The sequence below is a fragment of the Alternaria conjuncta genome (assembly GCF_024043145.1).
Source record: "Alternaria conjuncta strain BMP 0040 chromosome Unknown scaffold_36, whole genome shotgun sequence".
NCBI classification, from domain to species: domain Eukaryota; kingdom Fungi; phylum Ascomycota; class Dothideomycetes; order Pleosporales; family Pleosporaceae; genus Alternaria; species Alternaria conjuncta.
In genome coordinates, this window is record NW_026250125.1 from 132669 (window position 1) to 152532 (window position 19864).

General features: G+C 53.0%; 5 protein-coding genes across 5 annotated transcripts; 4 read left to right on the top strand and 1 right to left on the bottom strand.

Moving 5' to 3' along the window:
• Positions 1–1642: 1642 nt before the first annotated feature.
• On the top strand, positions 1643–7266 carry J4E85_011524 (uncharacterized protein; the record flags this gene model as incomplete). The annotated part of the gene is made up of 3 exons (XM_051475726.1): positions 1643–1923; positions 1970–7135; positions 7185–7266. The coding sequence occupies 3 exons, from the start codon at positions 1643–1645 to the stop codon at positions 7264–7266; spliced, it is 5529 nt and encodes a 1842-aa protein (XP_051320502.1).
• Positions 7267–8088: 822 nt separating this feature from the next.
• Positions 8089–11448, top strand: J4E85_011525 (uncharacterized protein; the record flags this gene model as incomplete). The annotated part of the gene is made up of 3 exons (XM_051475727.1): positions 8089–8550; positions 8608–11141; positions 11205–11448. 3 exons carry the CDS (start codon positions 8089–8091, stop codon positions 11446–11448), a joined length of 3240 nt encoding a protein of 1079 aa, XP_051320503.1.
• Positions 11449–13115: 1667 nt separating this feature from the next.
• On the top strand, positions 13116–14638 carry J4E85_011526 (uncharacterized protein; the record flags this gene model as incomplete). Its single annotated transcript, XM_051475728.1, has 2 exons — positions 13116–14521; positions 14623–14638. The coding sequence occupies 2 exons, from the start codon at positions 13116–13118 to the stop codon at positions 14636–14638; spliced, it is 1422 nt and encodes a 473-aa protein (XP_051320504.1).
• A 453-nt stretch (positions 14639–15091) lies between these two features.
• Positions 15092–16867, bottom strand: J4E85_011527 (uncharacterized protein; the record flags this gene model as incomplete). Its single annotated transcript, XM_051475729.1, has 3 exons — positions 15092–15741; positions 15982–16598; positions 16803–16867. The coding sequence occupies 3 exons, from the start codon at positions 16865–16867 to the stop codon at positions 15092–15094; spliced, it is 1332 nt and encodes a 443-aa protein (XP_051320505.1).
• Positions 16868–17288: 421 nt separating this feature from the next.
• J4E85_011528 (uncharacterized protein) lies at positions 17289–18078 on the top strand (the record flags this gene model as incomplete). The annotated part of the gene is made up of 2 exons (XM_051475730.1): positions 17289–17392; positions 17424–18078. The coding sequence occupies 2 exons, from the start codon at positions 17289–17291 to the stop codon at positions 18076–18078; spliced, it is 759 nt and encodes a 252-aa protein (XP_051320506.1).
• Positions 18079–19864: the final 1786 nt, after the last annotated feature.

Below are 19864 nucleotides of genomic sequence, written 5' to 3' on the forward strand. Positions count from 1 at the left end.
AGATGCAACTATTACACGGCGACGGAGCAAAGGGCCAAGCGAGTGGACGGATTAAACGATTGTATGGAGAAGAACAAAATGCAGACAGCAAGAGAGGCCTCGTGGAACGCAGACCGAGCAGCAGTGATGTTTGTTGGCTCAGGGCGAGACGCATTCCCGGCCAGCTGCATGGGGCATGGCGGCGTATGGTTAGACAGGGTTAGTAGTGTGACTAAGGCCGGGGCGAGGCAGCTCAATGCATCAACACCAGCCGGACATGGATGGCGAGTCTTGGTTTTCGTGGCCACTACCAGCTGCGGCACCGTCCCATGGGCCTGTGATACGAGCGGGTGGCGTGGATGCGATGCCAGCCCCTATTTTTAGCCCGATTTACTCATGTCGTCGATATTTCCACGCACCATATGGTGTGAACAAGCAATAGTCGGAGAATTCCTCTCACTCCATGACGGCCATCGCCATCTAATCGATAAGAGCAAACTCGACGGCGCATCTGGGTCTGCGGAGATGGCGCCCGACGTCTGATGCTTGTAACATGGCGCGCACTGCAGGCACATCCCAATATCCACCTCACGCCCTTTCATCTAGCTCTCATTTGTCTTTGGCTCCATGGTTTCAACACGACCGAATCACGCCGGGACAATTTCAGATCTCGACCTGACGTCAAAGCGCGCCCCTCGTTGGGACCGACAAAATCAATCCTTGTCTCTCCATCGCGGGCGCTACCCAAGGGTCTACTTTATCGTGAAGTCACGCACACAGCCTCCCGCTGTCTAGAGCAGTGGGCCTCCACGCCGGCTGGCCCAACGTCTTCGGGCGAGCAAAAGAAACGTCGGCTGACGGCTGTCGAGCGACAAAAAATTATCGAGAGCAGTTGGCGGCATGGGCATGCTCCGTCGCCGCGCAATCGATACGGTTTCGACGGTTAGTGCATTGAAGCGTGCAGCGATGATCGTTCCCGGGGGGCGACCGCTAGCACGCATGTCTGGTAGTGGTTCTCTGCCATGCGTCTCCGGGTCCCAGATGCACGTCTTCGCCTGGAGAAACAGGTGCAACGTGAGGACAGTATCGTGCAGACGTGCTTCTCGGGGTCACGCCGTGTCGCGGTGCCATCCGACGTGCTGCGATGGTCGACATCTCTCACGACCTTTTCGTCGCATCAATAAGCAGGCGAGTGGAGCCGCAACGGGGATGCGAGGCAATAGGGCTGTTCAGCGTATTCTATTCTATTTTTGCGCCCCCTTTTCGTGATCGCTGGGTCTCCCAGTCAACACACGCCAAAAGGCGGCTGGTGCGGCGGCGGGCGAAGCTGAGCTAGAAGCATCGTAGCCCCATGCTCTCCAGCGCTCCGTCTGGTCCAGAGTAGAGTTAGACAGCATACCGTGCCGGCCCCTTTGCAACGCAACTCAACGGCTTTGGCTTTGGCATCCTTTACCTTCGTTTGTACACCCTTTCCACATTCGCTGATTGTAATTATTCCCGCCGCGTGTTTTTCTTGTTCCGCCTGTCCTGCCAACAGCCCTGCGGACGCAACACCAACAACATTGAAGAGTCTCCACGACGCGCAGTTGCCATCCGACCGCCGACCGCGCCTGCCTGACCCCTCGGTCTCTCACTCGCTCCCACGGGGACGCGGCTGCCCACCATGGCTTCCAACCCGCTGCAGAACCCCTCGCTGCCTTCGCTGCCCCAGCACCAGCAGAACGACACGGGCTTGACTTCGGCCCTCGCCAGCCGGTACCACGCACACCTGCCCATTGCCGCTCTCTCCTCCCAGGGCATTGTCGCCATCAACACATGCACAGACGCGAGTCTCGGTGTAGATGGCGGCAAAGAGGGAAGCGCCCACCAGGCCGCCGAGGACCTCTCGCACAGGGCCTACACGCGCCTGGGACACCGCTCCGAGGACCAAGCCATTGTCTTCCTGTGAGTACCCGAACTTCCTCTCTCTGACATCTCTAACATGTTCCAGTGGCGAGTCTGGCTCCGGAAAGACGACCATCCGCGGACACATGCTGAGGTCCTTCATGTCATTCTCCCAGACACCTCTCTCCAAGAAGATTGAACATGCCAACTTTGTCTTCGACGCCTTCACCACAACCAAGTCCCTCACGACCCCGCAAGCCTCCAAATCTGGTCTCTTATTAGAGCTCCAGTATAATACCACGACCGCGAACAACGCCACCCTGCTTGGCGCCCAATTCCTCGCCCACCGCCTCGAGCGCAGCCGCATCGCTTCCGTGCCGACAGGAGAGCGCACCTACCATGTCCTCTACTATCTCCTCGCCGGCACCAGTATCAACGAGAAGAAGCACCTGTTCCTTGACGCAGTAGGTGGAGAGGGTGCAGGCAACCGCACCTCGCTCGGCTCCAACAAGAGATGGCGCTATCTCGGACATCCCACACAGCTCAAGGTCGGCATCGATGACTCCAAGGGCTTCGCTGATTTCAAGGCCGCCCTCCGGAGGCTAGAATTTGGCAAAGAGAGCATTGCAGGCATCTGCGAGATCATGGCTACCATCATGCACATTGGTCAGCTCGAGTTCGAGATGGGCCAAAACACCACTCCTGCGCCTGACGAGAGCGGTGGCTACTCCCACGAAGGTGGAGAGTCCATTACGGTTGTCAAGAACCAGGAGTCTCTAGTACCCATTGCCCAGTTCCTAGGCGTTGCCATATCCGATCTGGAGCAAAGCTTACGGTACAAGTCCAAGACTCTATACCGCGAGCGCGTCACCGTCATGTTGGACCCCAAGGGTGCCCGAGCCAATGCAGATGAGCTTGCCCGTTCTCTGTACTCGCTCCTCGTCACTTGGGTCATGGAGCAGATGAACTCAAGGATCTCAGTGCCATCCGAGCAAATTTCAAACACCGTTTCCATGGTCGACTTCCCAGGATTCGCCAACTTCGCCGCCACTGGATCATCGCTGGACCAACTCCTCAATAACACTGCAAACGAGTCCCTCATCTCTTTCTGCCAAGAGAGCTTCTTCCAACGGCAAATCCAAGAGCTGGAAGCCGAAGAGATCTCTCTGCCGCCCATGGCCTTCTACGACAACACGGCTGTCAAGACCGGCCTCATGAAGCCCGGCAACGGTCTTCTGAGCATCCTAGACGACCAGATGCGCCGTGGCAAGACTGACATGCAGTTCCTCGAGGCCATTCGCAAGCGTTTCGACGGCAAGCACCAGGCTATTGTTCCTGGAAGCTTGACAGTCGTGCAACCCGGCAGCAACTTCCCTACCCCCAACACTTCGCCCACCTTTACCATTCGCCACTTCACTGGTGACATCGACTACAGTGTAGAGGGTCTTTTGGAGGAAAACGCTGAGCTCATCTCTGGCGACATGATGCACCTGCTCAAGTCCGCCCAGGCTCCCTTCGTTCAACAGCTCTTTGGACAAGAGGCTCTTCAGAAGATGACGCACCCTAAGGAAAAGTCAGCCATTGTCCAGGCTACTGTCAGCTCCAAACCTACACGCCAACCCAGCATGGCGAAGCGGAAGGCCGACAAGACTGGTCGATTCGGACGTCAATTGAACGTATTCGACGAGGATGCCATTAGTGATGCAGAGAGTAACATCTCGGGCACGAAGAAGCCCGGTGAATCTCAGAAGCAGACTGGTGCCGCAGGCCAGTTCATCAGCTCATTGAGGACCATCGAATCGACAATGCGCAAAGCCAACGCCTACTTCGTCTTTTGCTTGAAACCAAATGACCGAAGGATCGCCAACCAGTTCGACAGCAAATGCGTCCGTCAACAAGTTCAGGCTCTGGGCATCGCCGAGATCAGCCAACGTCTTCGGGTGGCTGACTTCAGCATCTTCATGCCTTTTGCCGAGTTCCTTGGGCTTGCACAGACTGACCTTGCCATCGTTGGAAGCGACAAGGAGAAGGCTGAAATGGTTCTTGATCACAAGCCGTGGCGGGAGAATGAAGTTCGTGTGGGTGCCACTGGTGTCTTCTTGAGCGAGAAGTGCTGGCTCGAAATCGCCAACGTTTCAAACATCGCTCCTTACGCCCGTGGTCCCGCTGACTCCAACGACAATCTGCTTACTCCCGATGCTGGTCGCTCATACGGGGACGTCCGAGCCGGTCTTCTCTCGCCTTCACCTGGTGCTTATTACGACGACAAGAGCGGCAACTACTTTGGCCAGAGGGATATCGATGCTCGCTCAGAGGCGCCATCTGGCATCACGAATGGCGACATGTTCCACGGCTTGGAACAGCCCAAGGCTATTGACGACGAGAAGGCTGCTGAAGCCAAGCTACAAGAGGTCGAGACCATTCCCACCTCAAGCAGTCGAAAGAGATGGGTGTTCATTGTCTACCTCTTGACATGGCTCATTCCTGACTTTGCTATTCGGTACATCGGACGTATCAAACGCAAAGACGTACGCATGGCATGGCGAGAGAAGTTGGCTATTAACATGATTATTTGGTGGAGTTGTGCCTTCGTCATCTTCCTCATGATAGGCTTCCCCGCGGTCATCTGCCCGAAACAACACGTCTACTCTTCTGCCGAACTGACATCCTTCAACGGCAAGGATGGAAACGAGGCCTACGTTGCCATCCGCGGTATCGTCTACGACTTGGGAGAGTTCATCCCTCACCACTATCCGAGCATCGTTCCACAGAAGAACCTGGAGAAGTATGCTGGAAAGGATGCTACCAATCTGTTCCCCGTACAAGTCTCTTCTCTGTGCTTGGGCAAGGAAGGAAAGGGAATCAACCCAGCTGTTCAGCTGAACTACAAGAACTCCAACTACACCGACTCCGCCGTGAACAACCTCATCAGTACCACCGACATCAACGCGCAATATCACGACTTCCGATCCTTCACAAACGACAGTCGTGGGGATTGGTGGTTCGAGCAACAGATGTTCCTCAAGGCCAACTACATGAAGGGTCGTGTTGGATACAGCCCCGAATACCTGAAGACACTTGGAAACAAAGGCAACTCGATCGCTTACATGAATGGTCGTGTATACGATTTCACGGATTACATCCCTGGTGGTCGTGAAGTCAAGTTCAAGGTCGGCGAAGAGCCTGATGACAAGAACATTGATACCGATTTTATGGACCCAAGCGTTGTGGACATCTTCCGAGTTCAAGCCGGTAAAGACATCACCAAATACTGGCAGAACCTCCAGTTGAATGCGCAAACAAAGGCGAACATGGAGACCTGCATGAACAACCTGTTTTACGTAGGCGATCTGGACACCAGAAACTCGGCCAAATGTCTGTTCGCCAAGTACTTCCTCCTCGCAATCTCCATTCTCTTGGTCAGTGTCATCGGATTCAAGTTCCTTGCGGCCCTTCAGTTCAGCCGGAAGACCGACCCGGAGAACATCGACAAGTTCATCATCTGCACTGTGCCTGCCTACACCGAAGACGAAGAATCCCTCCGTCGCGCAATCGATTCCGCCGCCAGGATGAAGTATGATGACAAGCGCAAACTACTTGTCATTGTCTGCGATGGTATGATTATCGGTCAAGGCAACGACAAGCCCACTCCTCGCATCGTTCTCGACATTCTTGGTGTTCCCGAGGCTACCGATCCCGAGCCTCTCAGCTTTGAGAGTTTGGGTGAAGGTCAAAAGCAGCACAACATGGGCAAATGTTACTCGGGTCTCTATGAGGTACAGGGTCACATTGTGCCTTTCTTGGTCGTTGTCAAGATTGGCAAGCCTTCGGAAGTCTCCAAGCCTGGTAACCGCGGAAAGCGTGACTCGCAGATCATCCTCATGCGATTCCTAAACCGTGTGCACTACAACCTCCCCATGACACCGCTTGAGCTCGAAATGCACCATCAGATTCGGAACATCATTGGAGTCAACCCCACCTTCTACGAGTTCCTCCTTCAAATTGATGCCGATACCGAAGTCGCACCTGACGCCGCCACTCGATTCGTCGCAGCCTTCCTCCACGATACCCGCCTCCTTGCTATTTGTGGTGAAACCGCTCTTACCAACGCCAAGTCTTCGTTCGTTACCATGATGCAAGTGTACGAATACTTCATCTCCCACAACCTGACCAAGGCTTTCGAGAGCTTGTTCGGTTCCGTCACTTGTCTTCCTGGTTGTTTCACCATGTACCGCATTCGCGCTGCCGAGTCTGGAAAGCCACTGTTCGTCAGCAAGGAGGTCGTCGAAGCCTACCAAGAGATTCGTGTCGACACTCTACACACAAAGAACCTGTTGCATCTAGGAGAAGATCGCTTCTTGACCACGCTACTTCTCAAGTTCCATCCCAAGTACAAGACCAAGTACACGATGCGAGCACACGCTTGGACTGTCGCACCTGACAGCTGGTCCGTCTTCATGTCTCAACGTCGTCGCTGGATCAACTCTACTGTGCACAACCTGATTGAACTGATTCCGCTCACGCAGCTCTGTGGTTTCTGCTGCTTCAGTATGCGCTTCATCGTGTTCATGGATCTTCTCTCCACGGTTGTACAACCCGTCATCGTTGTCTACATCGGCTATCTCATCTACACGCTGGTGTGGTCCCCCGACATCGTCCCTGTCACTGCGTTTATTCTTCTTGGTGCCATCTATGGTCTGCAGGCTATCATCTTCATCATCCGACGCAAGTGGGAAATGATTGGTTGGATGATTATCTACATCTTTGCAACACCTGTCTTCGCCTTCGGCCTGCCTTTGTACTCGTTCTGGTACATGGACGACTTCTCGTGGGGTAACACTCGTGTCGTTGTTGGTGAAAAGGGTCAGAAGGTTCTTGTCACAGATGAAGGCAAGTTTGATCCTGCCAGCATCCCCAAGAAGAGGTGGGAGGAGTACCAGGCGGAGATGTGGGAGCAGCACACCATCCGGGACGACCGCTCCGAGGTTTCAGGATACACGTACGCCACCAGGAAGCCTTTCGGAGGCGGATCTGTCGCTGGCTCAGAGTATGGAGGCATGACACCATCTCGCTCTGCATCTCACCTTGGTCTCCCACGCTACGACAACCATTCACGATTGAGCCTCGCGCAGAGCGGATACGGTGCGGACAGCATGGAAATGTCGAACCTGCCAAGTGACGATGCCATCTTGATGGAGATCAAGGACATTCTATCCAAGTCTGATCTCATGAACGTCACGAAGAAACAGATCAAGGGCGAACTAGAGCAAAGGTATGTCAATCCCCATTTGTTTGCACAACCAACACTAACATCATCACAGATTCGGATGCGATCTCACGCTCAAGAAGCAATTCATCGGCTCAGCTGTCGAGTCACTGCTCATCAGCGGCCAGCTCTACTAAGCCGTTGTGTCTTTAGTTTGTCACGGCTTCGTTGATGCTTTACGACTCTACGTGTTGCCAAAAGATACCGTTTCGTTGTCAGTCATCCATACAGCCACGTCAGGCCTCAGCGCATGGCTTTTATCGCTACTATTGTAATATCGACATTGCATTCCCTCATTGGGTCGGAGTTACAGACCCTGGTACGGCGTTGAATGTATTGGGATTAAATGGAGCAACACGTTTTGTGTTTTGTCGTCATTTGAGTGTTATTTGCGTCGGAAGGGAAAACATGGGTGTAGATTTGGGTTGTAGCATGAGAGAATAGCTATGGAGAATCGCATACGGATACACATCACACGTTTCCCATGACCCATCCATTCATGCGCTGATCCTTTGATCACATGTGTCATCGGTCACGGTCACGAGTGAAGTTTGATAGAACAGATGAGTCAAGAGTCGTCATGCTACCAACATCGAGCATGCAGAAGGTCTGAAGATGATTCCGTGCAGGCATCCATGGCAGTGATTGGTCCGAGCGCCTCCTACCCCTCCACAGCTAGCCGTTCGCCGCCCGCCGCCACACAGAACAATCGATAACTCCAACGGAATTTCGCAGCAGCCCGTGTGCGTTTGCATTTTCCTGTCACTCTTTTGCGGTCCAGGCCTTTGTTGGTTTACTCGGGACCCCTTCTCCTTCGGCTCCGCTTTTACCTGCTCCTGCCTGCACTGTGTGGCGCGCCTGCCTGCTTGAGCACTTGCGATTTCTACGGTGCATTCCCACAATCACAAGTGCCACCCGTCGAGTGCACCCCACACCCCAAGTAATCCACCGCACACACAATGCCGCCCAAGAAGAAGAACAGCAAGAAGGCGCAGGACGACGACTGGGAAGCCGAGCTCGGCGAGTCTGTCGCGCCCCAGGCTGCCGCTGCAGCTGATGCCGCGCCTGAGGATGCTGCCGCCGAAGACGATGCTGCTGGCGGCGGCCTGATGGCGGCGCTTGCGAAGCGCGGCAAGAAGAAGAACAAGAAGGGCGCCAACACCGAAGTTGAAGGCGAAGACCCGCCTGTTGACGGCGCGAATGGCGACTTCGACGCCAAGGCACCCCAAGAAGGAACCTTCGACGACGATGACGACGATGTCTTTGCTGGAAACTACGGCAAGAAGAAGGGCAAGGGTGGCGCTGCTGCGAAAGCAGAGGAGCCTGTCGAGGAGAAGACGGACGATGCCCCTCGTGTAAAGACCAAGGCAGAGAAGGAGAAAGAAAAGAAGGAGAAGGAGAAGCAGCGAAAGAAGGAATTGGTATGTTCGCAGCATCTGCCATGTCAACTGCATGAGTATATACTGACCGCATGCTAGGCTGCGAAGAAGAAGGCCACTGGTCCTGCCAAAGCCGAACCCGCGAAGGCTGCCGAAGCCAAGCCTGAAGCCGCCGCTGCACCCTCAGCCGCTACCGCAGACACCACCCCCGCTGCTGGCGGCAAGAAGAAGAAGCTCAACCCTGCGCTAGCTGCCCTTCAAAAACAACAGGAAGAGCGCAAGAGGAGGGAGGAAGAGATTGCGCGCGCAGAAGCCGAAGAGAGAGCTAGGCTGGAGGCGCTTGAGGCACAGGAGGCCGAGGAACAGAAGAAGAAGGAGGAGGCTAAGGCTCTGAAGAAGCAGCGAGAGAAGGAAAAGATCGAGCAGCTGAAGAAAGAGGGCAAGTACATGACAAAGGCTCAGAAAGAGGCCAAGGCAAAGAACGAACTCCGTCTGCAGCAGCTGCTTGAGCAAGGTGGCACAAAGGTTGCTGGACTTGCCGACGAGGCTGACAAGAAGAAGAAGCCAGTGTACGATGACCGCAAGAAAAAGAAGAAGAAGCAAGCCGAGACCCAACAGGAGAAGGAGGCTCGCGAAGCTGAAGAGGCCGCCAAGAAGCTGGAGGAACTCAAGCTGGCCGAAGAGCAAGCCGCCGCTGCAGCTGAGGCCGCAGAGAAGGCCAAACTCGACGCCGAAGCGAAGAAGGGAGAGGACGGTGACTCCGCCGACGACTGGGAAGCCCAAGCTGACGAGTTGGAGGGAGTCAAAGACAGCTGGGACGTTGATACCGACGAGGAAGAAGAGCGCAAAGCAAGCGAGAAGAAGGCCAAGGAAGAGAAGGCGGCAGCGGAGAAGGCTACAGCAGACGACGCCTCCAAGTCCAAGGATACCAGCTCAGACTCTGATTCCGAAGACGACAGCGAAGACGATTCATCCGAAGACGAGGAAGGCACTGCTACCCAGCGGGCCGAAGCCGCTCGTAAAGCTGCCGCCGCCGAAAGACGGAAGCAGGCTCACGAGGAGGCTCTTGCCGCGCGGTCAAAGGACAACCTGCGATCTCCCATTTGCTGTATTCTTGGTCACGTCGATACTGGTAAAACGAAGCTGCTCGACAAGATCCGTCAAACCAATGTGCAAGAAGGCGAGGCCGGAGGTATCACTCAACAAATTGGTGCCACCTACTTCCCCGTCGAGGCACTCCAGAAGAAGGTTGCTGTCGTTAACAAGGACAACGAATTCGTCTTCAATGTCCCCGGTCTCCTAGTCATCGATACACCCGGTCACGAGTCTTTCACCAACCTCCGGTCTCGTGGTTCTTCACTTTGCAATATTGCTATCCTCGTCATTGATATTATGCACGGTCTTGAACCTCAAACCATCGAATCGATGAAGCTACTCCGAGACAGGCGCACACCTTTCATCGTCGCTCTCAACAAGATCGATCGTCTGTTCGGCTGGAAGAAGATCGATAACAACGGTTTCGAAGACAGTTTGAGCCTCCAAAAAGCCTCTGTTCAGTCCGAGTTCGAGGAGCGATGGACCTTTGTTCGCACCCAACTCCAAGAACAAGGTTTCAACTCGGAGATCTTCAACCGAAACAAGAGCATGTCCAAGTTCGTCTCCGTGTGCCCAACATCAGCGCATACCGGAGAAGGTATTCCAGACATGATCAAGCTCATCGTCAGACTCACGCAAGAGCGTCTGACTAACAACCTCATGTACCTTTCAGAGGTTGAGTGTACTGTGCTTGAAGTCAAGGTCATCGAAGGTCTCGGTACCACTATCGATGTTATCTTGTCCAACGGTGTCCTTCACGAGGGTGACCGGATAGTGCTATGCGGTAACCCGGAGCCTATAGTGACGAATATTCGAGCGCTGTTGACACCGGCTGAGATGAAGGAGTTGCGTGTCAAGTCGCAATACGTGCACAACAAGGAAGTCAAAGCTGCCATGGGTATCAAGATTGCCGCCGACGGTCTCGACCAAGCCATCGCAGGTTCGCGTCTGCTTGTCGTCGGTCCGAATGACGACGAGGAGGATCTCATGGACGAGGTCATGGGTGATCTAGCCCATTTGCTCAGCAAGGTCTCCAAGACTGGTCGTGGTGTCTCCGTACAAGCGTCTACCCTTGGTTCACTCGAAGCTCTCCTTGAGTTCCTACGTGTATCGAAGATTCCCGTCGCCACCATCTCTATCGGACCTGTCTTCAGAAAGGACGTCCTTCGTGCAGGTATCATGTTAGAAAAGGCCAAGGAATACGCCGTCATGCTGTGTTTCGACGTTAAAGTCGACAAGGACGCCAAGGCATACGCAGAGGAAATCGGTGTCAAGATCTTCGAAGCCGACATCATCTACCACTTGTTCGACAAGTTCACAGCGCACATGAAGCAGCTCGAGGAACAGCGGAAGGAAGACTCAAAGATGTTGGCCGTCTTCCCCTGCGTACTCAAGCCCGTTGCTGTCTTCAACAAGAAGGATCCCATCATTATCGGTGTGGATGTCACAGAAGGCGCACTCCGAATGACAACGCCCATCTGCGCCGTCAAGAAGAACGCCACCACCGGTGCCAAAGAGCTCGTCCATCTAGGAAGAGTGTAAGTTGTCCCATACCTTTCCCCTCCCTCCCTCCCACATCACCTTACTAATCCTTTCAACAGCACGTCCATCGAGCGCGACCACAAACCCATGCAAATCTGCAAGCGAGGCCAGCCTTCCGTTGCCGTCAAGATCGAAGGCTCCAACCAGCCCATGTACGGTCGCCACTTGGAGGAAGACGACATCCTTTACTCTGCTATTAGCAGAAAGAGTATTGATACGCTCAAGGAGTACTTTAGGAGCGATGTTAGTCAGGATGAGTGGAAGTTGATTGTGCAGTTGAAGAATGTGCTTGATGTGCAGTAAAGGAGGGTCGGTGGTAGATGGGCATGGTTGTGGTGGTGTATGATTTTAGACGTTTAGTTAGTGGTTTTATTTTTTTCTTCCTGCCTTTTTCAGGGCGCGAGCAATAGCATTTGTTTGGCGTTTTAGTGCAACACATACTATGCTTCCCCCTTTTCTCCAATAGCCCTCCTTCCACGCGTGCGAACCCCAAATTCATCCTCTTCGTCGCCATTGTGAGGTGGCTAGACCGACATGTGGTAGCGGTGCAACGTACCCGATGCACTCGCTGGGCAGAGCCGAGAAGTTGAGGTTTTCAGACGCTTTCATTTTGATATGAAACTTCGCGTCGAAGTTGATAGATGAATGAATGGATCCTGTTGACGATGGTCCGGGCGACTGGTCCTTGGTGAGGGATGGGAAGAGGGCGCGCGCGATTTCTAGCGACAGGACTGAAGACATGGGGGATAGAACGTTCGTTGTAAAGACGACTTGTTGTGTGAATCACGAATGCGCAAGTGTGAAATGAGGCTGAGTCGTTGCTATCGCTGAGTGGTGATGACTTTCATCCCGACACGAAACAGCGCGTAGTTATACATGCTCGTAGCGTTCTCGTGCTGCTTGTGCAAGTTTGCGATTACGCAGGCGATGCAGTGGCTCAGTCAAAGCTTTCGCAATCTTACCTTCATCCATCGTGAGCGTCGTGGTAGATGAGCCTCTACAGACGCGTGGGGGAGTGTTGGTGGTGTTGGTGTTTTGGCGCGATTGGCTGGGTCGGACCTGCGATTAGCGGGCGCAGTACTGCAGGATTTACTAGGAAGAATAGCCTCAGGCTCCAGCGATGTCTTTTGGCAACGGATGCGAGCCTTTACTCTCTCCCTATCCTTCGCTCCCCACCCCCGGCGTAACTTTGCTTCTTGTTGCGATAGTCCGCGATTCTAGGTGGGTTGGGTGTGAATGCGTCTACGGGGCTCAGGCAGGATCACTTCGGCGAGGAGTCAGGGCTTCCAGCTCAGACCGCTACGACATGCGCTGCTGATTCGCGACACGCTGTTCGAAACTATGCTGCAGATTTCATCAGAGCGCGACAAGAGCTAGGATCCCGGCCTTTGACATGTACGTCGTCATCGCGTTCCCAGCTCTCTGGACTGGGCTGGAAGCTAGGTGCGTATTTGCGCATTCTCTAGCGACCTGAAAGATGACCAACACTCGAGCCTGTGAACGTGTTCCTCTAAGTTCGTCAAGAACTCATCTAGTCTTCTTATGACTATTGTTAGTAACTCCAAACTGTTGAGATCGAAGAAAGGACGTCATCACGCCCGACTCACAAGTGTAGCGCCGGCACGGTCCCGAACTTTAGCTTCACTCGACCCACAATTTCAGCCGCATCTTGATCTCGCACAAGCTCAACCTGCCGATTCTTGGAAAGATCTGAGCCAGGATCGGCCATGCACAGTCTCGATGCCTACCAATCTTATCCATAGGATCGCATCTCTATATCTGATCAACACCAAACTAACATGCAAGCGGCGATCATGCCGTCTGTTCAGAACATCTGCTTATCGGAATCTCATCAGGGTGGGTCATACTAAGATCGTGGCGCGAGCGCCTCTGTCATGTCCTGCGAAAGTTCTGTCGAAATTTTGCCAGCTGTTGCTGCCCTCGTCACAGCAAAGTGAAAGACACACAGCATGGCCCTTCACAATGCTTCACGACCCGTTTCCTGGTCGAATACTACAGCGGCATCAACAAGACCACCAAGTCCCGTCAACATCGAAAAGGACCATGACAAAAGTCGCCAACCGTCGACGATAGCAGATGGGAATCCAGGTAACGACCCCGAGAAAGGTCATCCAACGAATGCTGGTCAAGAAGCAACACCATGCGCTCCTCATGCCTCGTCACAAGATCGTCCTTCCGCGCTCGACTGGGACGGTCCAGACGATCCTCTGAACCCTCATAACTGGACTGCAGCGCGAAAATGGTATCAAACATACACAATATCAGGCATCGCATTTGTAGGAACCTTCGCATCATCCGTCTTCACGCCTGCCATCGAACAATCAGCATCAGACCTCCACTCCACCCAACTCATCGCAACCTTCGCATACTCGATCTACGCTCTGGGACTGGCTTTCGGCGGCCCCTTCGCAGCGCCTCTGAGCGAAACATTCGGACGACGACCCCTCATCTTCATCAGCCTGCCCATCTTCGCGCTCTTCATCCTCGGAACGGGTTTCGCACAAAGCATGGCAAGCCTAGTAGTGCTGAGGTTCTGGGCTGGTTTCTTCGCTGCTCCCAGTCTGAGCATGGGATCAGGCACCTTGAGCGACATCTGGCCGCCTGAGAAGCGGTCTGGTCCCATGTCGCTGTATGTCGCAACGCCATTCATGGGTCCAGCTTTAGGACCTATTCTAGGTGCTGCGGTGACACAGACGCGTGGTTGGCGATGGACGTCTTGGTTGATACTCTTCTTCACCATTGTGCTTGTCATTGCGCCTGCGCCGTTCTACAAAGAGTCATACAAGCCCGTCCTCCTGCGTCAACGTGCGAAGAAGCGGAATCTTCCTCTGCCGCGGTCGCCGACTGAAGGCATGTCGTTGCCGAAGATTGTTAGTACATATGCGACCAAGACACTCACGCGGCCGATGCATATGCTGCTCACCGAGCCGATTGTTGCGACCTTCAACACATATTCCGCTTTCAACTTCGGCTTGCTATACGCCTTCTTCGCGGCATTCCCGTACGTCTTCGCAACAGAATACGGCTTCGATAGTCTCTCCACCGGCTACACCTTCTTGGGCTTGGGCGTCGGCGTCATCGTCGCTACCATCTGCATCGTTTCATTCAGTAAACTTTACTACCTGCCTCGCGTACGCAAAGCGATTGCAGAGAAGACACCAGCACCGGCTTTCGCAACATCACGACTAGCACCCGAGAAGCGCTTACCCCTCGCATTCGCCGGTGGACCTATTCTCACAATCGGCCTCTTCCTCTTCGGCTGGTCGGCTGCTTACCGCGTCCATTGGATTGTGCCGACTATTGCCGAAGCTTTCTTCGGAATGGGTAACATGCTTATTTTCATGGCGTGCATGATGTATATCACTGATACATATGGGCCGCTTTATAGTGCTAGTGCTATGGCTTCGAATGCTATATTGCGATATGTACTTGGCGGTACTTTTCCTCTTTTCGCAGTCCAGATGTTTCGTAGATTGGGGCCGCAGTGGGCGTGTACGTTGCTGGGGTGTTTGAGTATTCTGGGTGCGTGTATACCGTTTGTGTTGGCGAGATATGGGGAGGTGCTGAGGAGTAGGAGTGGGTGTAAGAGAAGTGGGTAGGTTTTGGATGAAGTCTAGAGTAATACTTAATGAATGATGATGCGATAGCGTTAAGCTAGCACTGAGAGATGAGATTTTGAGCCCAACATTTGCAGCTTAAAGTCACATTGCGTGCGACATTGGTATTATCGATGATCCCAAGCGGAGAGTTAACGGCAGTGAAGTGTTTTAGACAAGAAATAATTTCTTAGGAGACAAGAGGTTCCTAAGCTTTACTAAAGACTACCAAGATATGTTTTTGAAAGAAAAGGACGTTCTTCTGACATGTTACTAGTAAAGAGCGTGTTTACCAAACCCGAAACCACGTAACGCCTAATGAAATCAGTCTATTCCTCCATTCCTCCTTCCATATCAAGAAACTCTTCCCAAGCTTCGGTTGGTGCGTCGTTCATATCGTTGTCGAACGGATCGAAGTGAGGTTCGTGGTCGGGTTGCAAAGTGGTATTTTGCGAGTTGTCGATGTGCACGTATGGTGGTACGGTTGTTGATGCTTTGGCGCGGTAGTCGATGGCGCCGTGGGACAGGAGGAGGTCGACGATCTCGTTATGCTTATTCTTTTCTGCATACTGCAGCGCCGTTTCCCTCCGCCAGTGCGTTGTGCCTTGGTTCACATCGATATCTTTATGCTGCAGAAGTAGCTGCGCTACTTTGAATCCGCCGTATCGAGCAGCGTTCGTCAGAGGACTCCAGCCGTTAGCACCCCTCAAATTCACATCGATATCTTGACAAGCTAACAGAATTTCGATGACTTCGCAGTCGCCCTTTTTAATAGCGACCTGAAGAATAGTCCCATGCGGTCCGGGTAGTTTTTTGTTTGGACCTCCAAAGTCTGGATGTTTGAAAAGCCTGTGAAACAAATCTTCTTTGGTGAACGTGAGACTTATTGGTGGGACATCAGATGATGTGCAACGACCTTCTTCCATCGACTCCGAGTGTTTGAGAAGCAAAGAAGCTGTTTCCCAGTGTCCATTGGAGGCTGCATAGTGTAGAGGTGTCGCCGCATCCCTGTCTTTGCAATTGACTTGCACACTTGGATGGTGGATTAATTTTCCCACAATTGCGGTATACCCTCTGGAGGCGGCTATATGCAGTGCTTGCATGCTTCTGGAGGAGACATGCCGTGTCTTGTCGATGTCATCGCGAGAAATCAAGACCTCCATGATAGATGTCTGTCCAAATGCAGCAGCTAGATGTATTGGAGCATAGTTTGACCCACATCCTTTATTGCCATCGACATTTGGATTATCCAGCAACGTGGTTAAGAGCGACGTATGACCTGTGCGTACTGCAAAGTGAAGCTTTTTTGGGAGTTTTCGGTTTGTGAAGGTGTCCCCCAAGCGTGTGATATACGCATCAACAATGCTGATAGAAGTCGATTGCATCAGATACCACTCCAGCTCTGAGGCCAGACGGAGAAGCTTTTCCCGTGGCAGTTGCTCGAATAAATGATCCACAGTCTCAGAGCTCTTGCTCATAAGAGCCTCGTGTATCGGTAGTCGATGCTTTTCGTTCCTCGCTTCGATATCTGCTCCATTATCAATGAGAAATTTGACTACCTCTGCCTGGCCAGCTCTAGCACTACAATGTAGGGCGGTGGATTGATCATCAGCCCTCGTCTCAACTGTCAAACCTGCGTCCAGAAGAGTTTTCAGCCTGTCCAGATCGCCTGAAGCGGCTACTCGCATGAGGTTTGAGACACTGTATAGCTGTGCATCCCCAAGCACACCAGGCTGCTGGTAAGACAACTGTGTCTCGTCGTTTTTCCGGACTGGGAAGCCCTGATGTATGGAACCGTGCGCCTTCTTTTGATGCCTGCTGACGTTGTCTTTGCGACTTGATGCAAATTTACAGTGCTCGACATTGCAACGATGCTTTTCATTGCCAGCGCGGTGTTGCGACTTGATGTGGCGGCTCAGATCTAAGCGGAGGGCAAAGCCTTTTTGGCACGTTCCGCAAAGGAAAGGCTTCGTATGTGTCCTCAGATGCTTACTTTTATGCGTTAGCCACGACTTAGCACAACAAAATTCATTAGCTTACTTTAGCTTTCCTTGTGTGTCAATTTGCTTATGACAGAGATGGCATTTGAACATCTCGAAGGTCATTTTGACATCTGTCGCATAGCATCGGTGGGCTTGCAGCGTAGATCCGCACCTACCTAGGTAGGTTTAAGGCACTGGACGCAAAGGCATTTTCTTGGCTGACTACTAGATTAAGTTAGCAGCTTAGGCGCATTGGAGTCCCTCCAGAGGGCACGTACGCCGCCGCCATTGTACTACTAATGTCGCAAGCGGTTTCACATAAGCTGATAAATATCTCCTCTCCCCAGTTGATCCCACACATACTTCCCGTCGTCAACTTTTCAAGGCCCTCTACGTCGACCTCTTTGTACCCACACGTACTTCCCGTTGTCAACTTTTCAAGGCCCTCTACGTCGACCTCTTTGTACCCACACAACGATACACCATTCCCACCGGTCTCTACGAGAGCACTTGAATCCATACAGGCAACCACTACGCTACTACGATGTCGCAACGGGTTTCTGGAACGGCCTTCGAACGCGACTCCTGCAACTTCCACGACTATTCGGCGTCTTGGGAGAGCCACGACGACGACGACCAGAACGTTGGGTAAGTCACTTTTTTTTTTAATATCATGCAGGTATGCCTCCCATCAACCGGCATTCGTTCCCATTTCGGTCCCTGGCGAGTGCTCTGGGCCCTTCCATCAGCCAGTCGTCGATCACAACTACGCCTCCTTTCCCCAGCAAGTTGCACAAGCCAATGAAACTCTTCCCCTTGGGCAGGCGGAACACGCTGGACCTCAATACCCCTGTCAATACAACCCCTGGGACCATGCCACCCCCAATGTCTACCGTCCTGGAGGGTTCAATCTCGACGCTGGTTCCCACGACCCGTTGAACTTTGCATACGATGGAATTGCAACGGAACCTGTCTTCCCAATGGCTTCGATGGCACCCGTCTGGGACTTCGACAACAACCAGAACTTTGATCAGCTAGACATGTCCATCCCAGCTGGCGCTCAGCTGAACTTAGCGCCCTATTCAGCAATGGTCTCAGCCCCGCCAGCCCCGGTCCCTGCTCCTGCTCCTGCTGCAGCAGACCGTATCGGCTGTCCACATGGATGTCCAGCAACCTTTGGTCGCGGCGGAGAGTATCGTCGCCACATGATGATTCACGAGCCTGCCAGGTATAGATGCCCCATGGTCGATTGCCCCAAGACGTTTTCTCGCGCAGACAAGCTTCGCGATCATGCCAAGAAGGGTCATGGAGGTCGCAACCCTTTGCGCCTGTAGTTGTTCTGTGTCCCAAGTCCTGTCCTCATGAATGTTTTCTCGAGTAACGCATGTCAGTCTTTACACTCTTGTCGCTGCTTGTTAGTACACTCGTTACTGCGAGCTTTTGCTGCTCTTTTTGCTTTCTAGTTAGGTCGCTCCTTGATAGTTGTAGTTAGTGAAATACCAGTCATTCCTTAACCTTGCCATCTCCATCGTGACATCAATCCCCAACCTCATCGCTTCCACAGAGCCTCACTTCGCCCCCAAAGTGCCCAGACTCCGGTGAGCCGTGGCGTTGACACGTCAATAAGCCACATCTATTAAGGGCACAGTCGTCCAATCGCTAGCAGAAAGGCTGCATATGCGATGGTCCTTCATGCGAGGTCTATCACGCGTGTTGTTCTGCGTCGAAGGGCACGCGCGCCCAATAACAGCACGACGCGAAGTGGGGTAGATGCTGAGCTGGCGGGGCAAGGGGCACAGTGGCGTTGCCAGCGCGATTGGGAGGGGCACAGTGGCTGTTGGGTTACATGTCTCTTCAGATTCGCGGAAAGAATGCGCGTTGGATGCGCTTTGGGGCTTTCGATGAGCGCGTGGTCGATTAAACGTGTGGAAGAAGAAAGCAAGGTGAGCGCTGGCTTCCTCGAAAGAGTCAAGGAACGTGCGTAGCCTAGCTAGCGCTACTCAGCTGTGATCTATCCATTCCTTCCGACAACGTCCCCTTGCCAGACGTTACCATGTTCCCAGCGACGAGAAGACGATTTCACGGTTTTCGAGCTTCTTGGCGAAAGCTACGAGGCCTGAGTTACAGTTCAGCCTGGAAATCTACCAAGTTCTCTCCCATGATAGTCTAGGTTTGTTTCCTTTGCAATCCCAAGCACGTCTGGTGCAATGTTGGAGATAGCGTAGTCTACCTAAATCTTCTCCCAGGTCGCTCTTGCTGCAGTTCTGTCCCTCGTAAGTTACTTGGAGTCGGAAAGCTCGAAACGGCCAAGAGTCTGGTCTCGATTACGACGGGGAATCCGGGCCATCCTAACGCGTCTAAGCACCCGATCCATGTAGTGCGGCGACGTGATATCTTTTCCACCAGAACGAACGCTACAGTGGTTCCACAGCTCCTTGACCCAGTGCGCAAGCGGTATCCTGCCTTTGTGGAAGTTCGCGAATACTAGAGCCATGATACATATATTGAGATCGTACTGAGGGCTATCCAGAAGGCCAGAGACGTGACGCCAGTAAAGGCGACATGCGTGACCAAAGATTGTTAAGCGATCCGCTACAACGAGGTTCTCGCACTCTTGTATGGTATGATAAATAAGATGGGTGTATGTACTCCAGCCCGGGTAAGGGAAGCCATACACACCAAATTTGTGTTCGACAGACGTCTTCTGTTGCATGGACCACGGCTTATGACACCCTGGATTATTTGCTTGCTGTGTATCGTTTATCTTAACTTTAAGAAGGGCGAGGCGGATCTGGATCTGGCGAAGGTCCAGACATAAGTCTGTCCCTATAAGATGGTGTTGCACTGCATCTGAAGTCTCCTGAGATTCATCCATGGGGACTAGAAAGTCCAACCGCGTAGCGCAAAGCTTTTCCTGAAAGGCCCACGTCCGTGTGAACCACTTATCGTTTCCAATGGCATCAAGTAGCTCGTACGAGTCCCTAAGGTATGGTTGGAAGTTACTGGTATACCTATCGTCCCATCCAGCATCGCATCCCTTTATCCAAGGTGCATACTTGATTCGATCATCCCAAAGATACGTGGTCAACGACTCAGCAAGGGACATATCAGTGATCGTAT